The sequence below is a fragment of the Alligator mississippiensis genome, chromosome 9, assembly GCF_030867095.1.
Source record: "Alligator mississippiensis isolate rAllMis1 chromosome 9, rAllMis1, whole genome shotgun sequence".
NCBI classification, from domain to species: Eukaryota; Metazoa; Chordata; order Crocodylia; family Alligatoridae; genus Alligator; species Alligator mississippiensis.
Window position 1 is genome coordinate 3,347,718 of NC_081832.1, and position 11,586 is coordinate 3,359,303.

Here is an 11,586-nt window from a genome sequence, read left to right on the forward strand (position 1 = left end):
GGGAAATGTCATTCTTGGCTTCCTCCAGCCGGGCCTGAGCGCCTTCTGGGTTTCAATACATGGCAGACGACAGGACACGGATGAGAGATATCTTATCCAGGGCTGGCTGCGGAGGGAGGAAGAGGGGGGAAATGCACAATATGATTGGGGTGATGTTTTTCCAAAGGTGCTTTGAAAGGGTGCTGGTTGCTGCCAAGTTTTTCCTTTTGTCTGCAAGTTCTTTCTGTTCCTCCGTGGCCTGCAGGCTTCAGGCGCCCTGCCGCTCGCTCTCCCTTTCTGGTTTCCAAAGGGCCCCAAGAATGGGTTATTATACTGTGCCGAAAAGGGGAGGTGTACAGCGCGGGGCCCTTGCGAGCCTCTCTTCTTAGTCGGTCTGGGGGAGAAAGAAAAGAAGAATTCACCAAGCCCTAGAGCATGACTCACTCGCTGCGCAAGCATGAATTAACCAGGAATGTTCGCGAATTATTCCTGAATAATTCATGAACCTGAATTAATCATGCATTTTCATGAATTATTCATGAATAACTCATGGAAATGCAAGGTTTATTCATGCTCCAAAAAACCCAAGGCTTTTTCCTCCTCTTTTCTGTTCTCTCTTCGGGTAAGAAACCGACTGACACGAGGGTTTTTTGGAAGGGGAGGAAAAAAAAAACCCCAAAAAGAAGAAAGAAAAAGAAAGCAGAAAGGTGTATTGTTTTGCAGTTGGGGGCTGCCTGGGGGCTTGCTCCTCACCCAGACAAAGGAAACCTGGCGAGGACTTGTGGTGAGGGGATGCACAGGAGGCAAAACAACTGTGCGGCTACCTTCCCTTCTGCAGCAGGCAGCTGAGAGCTGGATAGACAGGAGACATTTTGCAAGACTACCGTGCTAACCAGGCAAGGACTGCGATGTATTGATGTCAGGCTCTGCTCTCTGTCTCTCTCTTTCTGTCTCTGTCTCTCTCTTCCTCTGTGCGTGCGGCGCTAGCTTTTCTTTTTGCATTCTTTAAAATAAACTAAAAAAAAGGGAGGCCAGTCAGTGGGGTTGGAGGGCACAGGAGCCACTTAAGGAGATGAGGTTTAAACAAACAAAAAAAAAGGGAAGTGATTCGAAGAGTTCCTCTTTAGGTTTGAATTGTGTTTGCTGCTTTCAAGCAGGGCTAGAAACCTGGCCGGGCAGTTAAGGAAGGTAAAATCTCAGCTGTTTCTCTGGCTAGATGTGATCTCTTTTACTAGACCAACTAGACAGTTGGGGAAATTGTTCTTTGCAAGCTTTTGGGCACAAACGCCAGCTGTGCATTTATCCCAGCCCCCTCTCTTGGTCTCGAGACCAGGATTATTTGCAATCCTTGTGCATTTAGACGGGATGGTTATTAGCTGGGCAAGCCCTTTGATAGATGATAAAGCAGTGAGCGGCATGGCATAGATTTCATAGGCAGTCGGGCTGGAAGGGACCTTGCAAGATCATCGGGTCCAGCCCCCGGCCCCGAGGGGCTGGAAGTCAGCGGGGGTCAGATCACCCCAGCAAGAAGAGCATCGATGTGTTTCTTAAAGGTACCCAGAATAGGTGCTTGCACCACTTCTGGGGGGAGCCTAGTACAGACTCTGGAGACTCAGACAGTAAAGAAGTTTTTCCTTATGTCCAGTCTAAAATGGTCTTCCAGCAGTTTGTGACTGTTAGACCTTGTCTTCCCTTGGGGTGCCTTGGTGAACTTGGAAGTAGGATAAATCCCAGGACAGTATTAAATAGGCAGGTGAATGACTGTTTTCCACTGAGCTTGCAAGGGTAGTGGAAAGTTACTTGCCTTTTTATTCTTTTTTGGCAAAAGAATTTGCAGAATTCTTGCAAAACTCATTTTGAAGCGAGGGATGGCAGAAGGGAAGCAGAAAAAGAAAGTTTTCTGTGTAGGGGTCAAAGCCCGGGGTTAATGGACTCAAAATGTGGACGGTGCAGGAAACACCAAGCCTTTATTTTGGGCGTCGCGAAGCCAGAGGAGAGCAATTGGTTTGGACTGTGTGAGGTCTGACCTGTGCTCCCAAACCCATGTCTACCAAGGTAGGATATTAAGTCTTCACTCATTTTTGGACAGGCAACTGGCTGCCCGTGTCTCTTCAAACCCACCTGCTGTCTGGCAGCCCTAGATTCATTTCCCAGGTTGTTCTGGGATCCCGTATCCAGGCATGGCTGTGGGTCGCTCATCTCGAGCTGACCCGCTGGGCAGCCCAGGTGCCTCTGTGTGTGCATGGCCTACCAGCTCACCCTTGCTTGCTGCTTGCTGGTGGATATTCCCCCTTGTCATTATCTTGCAGGGAAAAGCCAAGCCAGACTGCCAGGCACTGAAACAATGAGAAGCAATTTGTATTGCTAATAAGCGGGGGGAGAGGACGGAGACTCTTGTCATTAAGACACAGAGCTGCAGCTCAGGAGATCTGCCGTCAGTCCGCTCCTCTGCCACAGACTCGGTAACTCGACCTTGGTCAAGTTACTTACTCTCGGCGTGTTTCATAGCCACCTCTGTACAGTGCAGGTGGTGTTTTTTCCCTTTGGCTTTACTGTCCATGTGGGCAAACCTTGGTTAATAAGCACCTAGCACCATGGCAGACAGAAGCTGAATGGGATTCCTTCGGTAGGTGTTGATGACAATGTGCACTCCTAAAAAACGGGGCTTTGAACCTGCAAGCTTTGCTCTCATCTGCCCGGTAGAAAGCCACGCTGCAACGTGCTTGAATATTTCAGTCCAGGACTCACTCTTAGCTCTTCCATCACGCTTCTCCTTTCTAGATCCCATGACAAAGGCTGCCAGCTCCATTATTCCCATTTTACAGGGGGAGAATGCTGAGGCCCAGAGAAAGGAAGTGACTTGCTCGAGGTCACACAGCAAGCCAACCTCCTTGCTTGTATCCCCATCCACCCTGGTTAGCATCGGTACGCAGAAAGGGGCTCTCTGTGCCTCACTGTGCTTCAGTCTCGTGGGAAAGGGAAATGTCAGCGAAGCTATTTGGATCGAAAGCACACAGAGCGCTAGGGAGGAGAGCTGGGCACTCATGCCGAGCCACCCTCTGGTGGTATTGCCACCCGTTCGACTGCAGAGACCAGCAAGCAGTGAGCAGGCAGACCCCAGCACAAATGTGGGTCACTTGACTGCACATGTGGGGTTGAAAGAGTTAATTGTAAGCCCCCCCCCCCCTTAGTTCTCCCATGGAAGAAATATGGTTTTCAAATACTTTTTGCAGTACTCGAGCAGGACATCCCCATTCCTCAGATGCTGGGAACTAGGGAGAAGTTATAAACCCCTCAAAGAGGTTATTTTTCCAATTCTAACCATTTCTGTAGCATTCACTACTGTAGCACTAGCACGTGACTTCCTGATTATTCCCAATCCATTCTTGTCCGTAGCCTTATTTTTACCCCAGAGCCAGACTTCAACTCACAACCCAATTTCTGATTTCGCCTCTTATAATGACCTGGTCTCAGCCACTGCTAAACTGGTGGTGAGAGCCCTGATTTAATCAGGGGACAAAACTGCATCATCATATAACTGTAAGTCACTTAGAAACCTTGCAGTCCTCGCAAATGCGGAGCAAGCTATTCGCAGCGAAGGACGGCCGAGATTTTGCAAGGATTAGGTGTCTGGTGCTATGACCCGGCTTGTGTAATTAGGCATTTGATTGCAAATTGTTCCCAGGATCCAGGGGCCGGGAGTGTATCCCTAGTAATGAAAGGGGAAAGGATGGAGGAATAACACTCTGGCCAGGGGGAATTGGCATAGCAGGATTGTGTGTTGCTCATCTCCTCTCCAGGTGGGCTGGCCCCCATGGCTGCAAGGCTCTACGTCCTGATCAGCTGGCCGGACGGCAGCCGCGTGATCAACATCGAGAACATCAAGGAGCCCCGGAAGCCGTTCCACCTCTACGCCGTCGGGGAGCAGGTGCTGGCCCGCTGCCCTGGCTTCAGTGGTTTGTACTGGGGGGTCGTGGAAGGCATCAGTGGTAAGTGAGCCTCATTCCTTCCTCGGCGTGCTCCTCTGGGCTGTTTGGGAGCATCCAGGGGGAGCATTAAAAAAAAAGCAACCCCCAAACTTTTCCCTACAGAGCAGAAGGATATTTTAGAGAAGAGGCTGCAGGAAGATAGACAGCTGCTGGAGAAGTTAAGTAAGTCCATTTTTGCACTGGAGCAACGAGATAGGACAAAAAATGGGTATTTTTGTTCTAGGAAACCAATTGCACTTGGTAAGCTTATACGCACAGTGGCCTTAAAAGACATGGGATATAAATGCACCCTAGTTAGCCCCCTGCGACTCCTACTGCTGTGTGCACGTGGTCAGGGCTGAGGATGTGGCTGTGGGCAGTGGGAGTCTAGATGTGGTGTGCGTGCCGTTTAACTGTATGCCCTCTTAAATGCTTTCAGAGGAAGAGCCCGCCGTGCACCACGTGCTGTCTCCTTCCCTTAAGAAATCGAGGAAGACTTTTCCCAAGTGGACCCCAGGAACCCCCTTGAGGAAGTACGCCGGCAACAGGGCCTTCCACGTCAAGTCGTCACTCGGGGCGGACGATGCGGGTGTCCGGCACGAGGAGGCAGCCTCGCTGCTCATAAAGGAGAGATCCAGCCTGGGCAGCAACCCCGGGCCCCACTGCGCAGTGTCGGTGCCTCGCCATGGTTCAAGTGCTTTCAACCCGGCATCTCCATTCGTCAGCCTGGCTGAGCCTGGGACGTCCCAAAATGAAGAAGCAAGGCCCGCCACAGCGAGCAGAGGTAAAGCAGCTGGGATTATGGGCTGTGCAATGGGGCCATTCATCGATTTGCTCCAATTCTTGCTCTGCTTTGGATGCCAACGTTAATGCTGGTACTAGTGAATAAGGCAGTGTGCCCCCCTTGGGGGTGAGACATCTCAAGGTGAGAGGCACACTGCATTATTCGCTAATACCAAATTTGCAGGGTTTTTACTGGGCTCCATATGACCTGAACAACCCTCTACCATGCAAGGGGTCACCTTGCCTCCCTTCTATCCTTAGCATTTCTCATTTGATGAGGCAGCTTTAAAAGGTGACCCCTTGCATGGTAGAGGGTTGTTCAGGGCCCAGTAAAAACCCCCCAACTTTTCTTACATGCTAATCATTCTTTCCACATAAGCCAGTGAAGAGCCCTCCTTGCTTAATTAATTATCATGCCTTGGGAAGTATGGTGATTTATGTATCTGATCCTTTCCAGTTTTGCCCATCTCACAGTCCGTGTATCCATTCATCTGCCAACCCACAAATATCCCATGCAAGTATCACCCTGTCTACTACGTATTTCCATCCATACTAATTACTGCACTAGTGTCCCTAGACTCGTCTCTTGTCACCCACCTCTCTGCCCTAGCTGATGGCACAAGAACTCTGCTATGGAGATTGTGGTTGAAATATAAATAGGTGTTGTAGGACAAGCATTTGCTCAAATTCTCTACAAGATATAAATAAGAGGCCTGAGTTGCACATGGCTTATCATTTGGTGACAGGCTATTACCTCGATATCAAGCAGAAGTGTTTAGATGAACCGGTCCTGGAGACCAAGGGATGCAGGTGATAACAACTGCAACATCTCTCTTTTTTTTTTGCATCATACTTCAATCCTGTTTCTAGATTATGTCACCCTGGCAGTGAAGAGGAAGTCGGATGGTATTCTAGCTCAGTGCCAGCAACATCTCTGTGCAAACAGGTAATATGCTCCAGAGCAATTAGGATGATGCATGTTTTTCAAAGCATATCTCATCGCTCCCTGTGCATGCTTGCAGAGCTGTGTTTTTGCTCCCTGATGCCGTACGTGCTGGTTTGTTCTGTTTCTCAAGGCCTAGCAGATAAAGGGGAGTCCCCTGAGGGTCTGGAGGCATTGTGGAGGGCTCTGCATTTCTGCCCAGAAGGCTTTGAGAAGGACAAGGCAGAGACCAGTGCCCACAGAGACCCAGAATTTATCCTCAGGATAAATTCAGAATAAATCTGCTGAACCTATAGCAAGGGCCTGGATTTCCACTGCCTTGCCAGTCAATGCCGTCGTAGTTTATATCAATACCAGGTCAGAGATGGCAGTATTTAGCTTTGCCCCTGTGTCATAGGAGACTGCACATGGGTAAGATAATTGGAAATCAGGTCTACAATATTTACCATGTATTAAAATGGCTAGTCTTTTCCGTGCCAGCTACCGAGCCCTGCAACAGGTGTTTAAAATGGATGTCTTGTAACACCGGGTGCTATCACATTTTCCTCTAAATTGAGTTAATGCTTGATTTAATGACAGTGGAGCTGGCTGGTTTAATCCCTAGGAAATACATCTGAAGCATCTAGCTCCATTATTTATTGTGCTGTGTGGGTTTTTTTAATTCAGCTGTGATGAACCAAAGATGGAAGCGTCTCAGGAGACAGAGGATTTTGAGGTCGTTCAGCAAAATGTTGGCTCCAGTGCAATGGAAAGGTAATTATTGGAAGATGGAGGCACAGGTGCCTGCACCAACCTGCATTTCCCTTAATACCCCGGGAAATAATTGGGTTTAGATAACAGCTGCCTGACAACACACGGTCATTTTTTTTAGACCCAAGAGGTACCAACCCCTAACATGGGTAGACTCTGGTTACAGCTTCCTTCAGACCTTTGGGTTTATGTACTAGTATCACAGCAGCAAAGATCCCAAACACTGAAAAATCATATCACTTTTCAGCATAAGCCTCCATCATTTATCTTTGATGGACTTCTGACAGTTTGAGTTCACTTTTGTCATTGCCGCCGGCTTGCATGAGAAATGTAGGATCTGGATCCCGAGTCTCTAGACAATTTGATTCCCCAGAAACAAATCCCTCTTTGCACTACGCATCCTGCACTGCCATTGCTTGTGTGTCTCTCTCTCTCTAAGTTTTGTTTCTGACTCTACCAAGCTGCCCCAGGACTCTGGGAAAGTAGAGCTAAAACCAGGACAGATTGACACCCTCCTGTAAACTTTAAAATAAAGCCAAATGGAAGGCCAAAGGTGAAAATCCTCATCCAGGCAAACTTTCATGAGTTAACTTGGGAGTCTAAGTTAAAAAAAAAACAAGCTGGATGAGGGTCTGAGGACCAAGCTCCCAAATATTTTGGACAGTCAGAAATGTTTGGCTCTGTTCTGGTTAAAATAATATTATATATATATATATATATATATATATATATATATATATATATATTATATAATAATATAATACTTATATCCAAGTCCACTATAGCTGAACGCAGGGGGGCATTGGGAGAGAAACAGCCATTCCTCACGTGGTTTTCCAGCCATAGAGGGTGCAGGTGTTTCGGAGGAAAGCTGTTATCTGAATCAGCACGACACACCGAGCCTCACCGGTTACAAGGCGAAGGGTGGCTTGCGACTCGGATTCATGCGTGTATGCTTGATCTTTTTTTTTGCAGGGTACAAAAGATTGAGCAACTGGAGAGGATCGTCTTGGACCTGCAGCAAGAGGTCCTGTCCCTGAAGCGGAAAGTGCAGCGGCTGGAATCGCTCTCCTTCCAGGAAGAGCCCCACCGGCAGCCCTGCGAGGTGGTAGAGCTGTTTAACGGCTACACGAAGGAGCAGCTCAAAGAAGCCATCCGCTTCGACCAGAAAATCAGCACCGCTTGCAAAACCCTCCTCTACAAGCTCTTCACATCCGACTACATCCAGAGCCACTCCATCACCGGGCGGAGAGGCAACACCTTTCGCGAGGCCAAGCCCATGATGGATGAGCGATGCATCAAAATCATTCGGGTTCTGCTCAAGCAAAAGTTCGGGGATCACCTGAGCGACACGGTCATCACGGAGAAAATCCAGAACGTGCAAAAAGCCCTGCGGCAGAAATTTAAGACCGAATGTCTCTGATGCACGTGGGATTTGATGCCTCTGTTTCCAAGAAGGGTCGCTGCTTGGAACGCAACGTGCGGAGGAGCCTTTTCGAGAAACACGGGGCTCGAATTTGTTGTTTTGCTGCTTTGGCCCCAGGAGGACTGGTGAAAATGAAGTGAAATGCTTGCTAGACACAGCACAAAATATTCATGGCCAGGCCTCTGTCGGCAGACACACAGCAGGAAGTGTCATTCCGCTCCGTGGAATTTTCCAAGCCTGGCTGGGCTCTGGAGTCTTCCCCGCCGTGCTCCTCTTGCCAATCTTTTTGCAAATTTGTTGTTCCCTTTATGAAGGTCCTGGCCAGGAGGCCCCTCCAAATCATCCTTGAAGACCTCGGTTCTCAACGTGGCTGCAGATCTCATTAGAAACAGACCATAGGTATTTAACCAAGCAGACCCCAGCTCTAAGGGCATGTCTATAGCAAGGAAAGGAAGACCACGGGTGTGAAAATGTCCCTTGTGTGCCCAGTCTGGCTCTGTGCTCTGAATGCAATACATGTCACCTAGTGGTTATCGCACACACAGCCAGGGAACACCCAGTGCCACTCTGAAGGGACACGAATTACACATAAGGGATCGGAAACCGGTTCAAATCTGTAGCACAACAGAAGTTCAGTGCACATAAACTGCTTTCAAAATGGCTGAAACCGATTTAAGAGAAACCTGGATGGATGTAGTAGCAGACTGAACTGATTTAGGTTCAATCGGTTTATTGAACTTCTGTCCCACATCCCCTCCAGATTCAAGTTAAAACACAATCCCACAGTATCCCAGGATGCTATGCACCTCCCCTGTGACCCCCTGCTCCTCCCCTCGCAGGGTGGGCAGGCTAGCCTCGGCTCGGGAAGCGTGCTCTAGCGCCCCCTGGCTTCTGGTCTGGGCCTCTGCAGGCATGCGGCTGCATTTCCAGAATCAAAAGTGAACGTCTGTTCACTTACTTCTCAGTTCAACCTATGCAGCTTAGACTAACCTGTGCAAACTGAATCAATTCAGCCCCAGTCTGTACTTAGCCCAAGTCTCTAATGTACTCATGCGAGCTGTCCTCAGTACATACGGCCCATGGTGTAAGAGCTGTTGGGCAGGGCACATTCGTGGTGGCATGCCCTGCCACCTTCTGATGCCATACAGACTTCTGGGGGTCACCCATTGCTGCTACCTTTTATTCTGGCAGCTAATATTTCAGATCCAGCTCACAGAGTGCCATAACCTACTTGCAGACCTACAGGCACCAGCTTTAACCTTTTTTGCTGTTCTGTATTCCCTCCCTTCCTCTTTATTACTTAGGCCGGCAACAAGGAGAGGACCAAGCCACTGCTCACTGAAAAGGTCACTGTAGTTTTTCTAATGAACCTGGCGGCAAGATGCATGTTCGACATGGATGCTTGCGATGGGTCAGACCCGGGGGGAAAAACCTCTCGGGGAAATAAATATAACTCAGATGAAAGGAATGACCTTGAATTGTATACGGAACTGGCTACGCCCCGATTTATTCCATCTCCACCTGGGAACGACGCCCCCCTTTCATTCAACCTTGCTTTTCTCCTCTCTGCTGCAGCCTCCAGGTTTTGCCAAGGCTATAATAACCCACTGGAACAAAATCAGCTCCCCTGGCTTCCAAATAGTGCATTTTAGAGTTTCCTGTGATTATAGGATGGAGGGCTCAATAAAGCAACTCAATAAAACATTAGCAGAAGGAAAAGATAATTACCAGGGTTTGTTTTCCTGGCTTGTTTCATAGTTTTAATGTTCCTAATGCAGCCACATAGAAGAAACAGAATATATCCAGATGATCCTAAATTTACTCAGCCACAGACTCTTAAAACAGATCTCTTGTGCATTTAAACCACACTTTTTTTCCAATTTGCAAACACATTATTTTGTTACTCAAATCCTTGAACCTTCCTGCTGGATCAGTGCAAAAGTTGGCCTTTGACATATAACCCCTCTGGGGGGTTAGAAAGAGTTTGCCAAGGTCGTGCCGGTTTTGATTTAGCATTTGTACTGCAGCGGCAGCGAGGGTCTTCCATCGGGAATCAGGACCTTCGTGTGCTAGGTGCTGGACAGAGAACAGAAAGGCAGGTTCAAAAAGAAAGAAACCACATCCCAGCAAAGCTTTGCCCATATGTTGAAGTTTTCCATGAAAGAAAATTGCAGAGGCTCAGATCTGCAAAGCAGCTGGTGAACGTTATATAGCAAAATGCTGCTTAGAGGGCTTTTCTTTCCTGAGGGCCATAATCCTCAGCAGTGAAGGGCGAGATAGAGAGCTAAAAAACTCAGTATTTTAAAAGCACAGGATTTGCTTTGGGCTGCTGCAGCCTCCTGGAAAGACTCTGTCCCAGGCAGCTGGAGGGGAAGCAGCTGTGTTGGGTAACTGCTAAGGCAAACTTCCCTGCTGCAGCAGAGACACCTGGGCCAGAGCAGCCCGGGTGGTGAAGATCCGCTTGTGGCTCGTCAGCCCACTAACGAGATGCTGCTCATATGGGCCAATAAAAGGTGTCCTGTGCTCTGCTCTGTGCTTTGCTAAAGTGGTAGGTGGGGAGAAAGATGCTCAGGTGGCCTTTGGTGGGCAGCAGTTCATGGGTACCAGGAGCTTATGGCACTTGGGGGAAGCTGTAAGGAAGTAGGCTTGCTCAGGAGCACTTGAGCTTTGCTTAATCAGCTGCTAGAGGACCGGGAACCTGGTTTGTGCCACGAGGTGACTCTGGGTAGTGGCTTAGGGAATGGAAAGCTGAAGGAGGAGAATGATCTGCAGGAGGGGGATGTTGCAAGCCTGCATGTTCCCACTTGAAAAACCCACACCTGAATCCTGTTCACCTTTCAGAGGATGAAACTGCAAAGCAGCTTTGCTGAGATGCTAGATATTTAATGTCAGAAAGGAAAAACCATTTGCCCATGATCCAGTGCTTGCAATGTCTCTGTCTTTCACCAGCGTTCGGCCCTTCCTGGACCGAAAGCCCAACCGTGGAATGGGTTTGGGTGCATTGGTCACCAATTCACTAGGAAGCATGAGCAGTCTTTTGCTCTTCATGCCCTCTGAAGTGGATGCTTCATATTATTGTTCCTCCCTCCACACAAAAATTAGGAGAAAATCCTGGTATCATTTTCTTCTGAGTGCAGTCCCATTCAGACAGAAACGTGGGGCTATTGTCAGTCAGGTAGAAGTCTTGCTGGGAGCAAAGCTCTCAGACCGCCTTTGGTTTGCATTCAAGCTGTGAGACACTGAAGGGGACTTGATTAGAATGACCCGGGCCTCCGGAAACGTGACCTTGTAGCCATACTTTTGAATGAAAGAAACTTTTGGAGGCAGCATTTCTTTGCAGCTTTGTCTTTTGTACGTCCCTATTCCCTTCTCTTCTCCCGACACCTAGAGAACGGAAATGTTTTCTGAAAAAGGTTGGAAAATGAAGAGCTGTAGGTGATGGAAAAAGGCGGAGGGGATTTTGAATACACCAGACACTTGCATATTCTTACCTATTCATGTAGAAGCCTAGATTTATGGGAGCACCTACTTTGAAGCACTAAACTATATAATAATAATAATAATAATAAAGGGTGAGCATTAGTTTTTCATAGTCATGCTAATAACTATGCAGTTTCTGAGCAGCATTTAAGGATTTTTCTAGCTAGTAACATTCTTAAAGGATTTTGCTCTTTCAAGCATTGCTCAGCATCAGAAACACATTTTGTTTCTTGCTCCAAATTATGTTCACAAGTGAT

General features: G+C 48.1%; 1 protein-coding gene across 1 annotated transcript; it reads left to right on the forward strand.

Moving 5' to 3' along the window:
- The first annotated feature begins 578 nt into the window (after nt 1-578).
- LOC109285031 (uncharacterized) lies at nt 579-11,378 on the forward strand. The gene is made up of 6 exons (XM_059713192.1): nt 579-3,968; nt 4,071-4,130; nt 4,387-4,731; nt 5,601-5,676; nt 6,340-6,426; nt 7,399-11,378. The coding sequence occupies exons 1-6, from the start codon at nt 3,794-3,796 to the stop codon at nt 7,844-7,846; spliced, it is 1,191 nt and encodes a 396-aa protein (XP_059569175.1). The 5' UTR covers nt 579-3,793; the 3' UTR covers nt 7,847-11,378.
- The last annotated feature ends 208 nt before the right edge of the window (nt 11,379-11,586 follow it).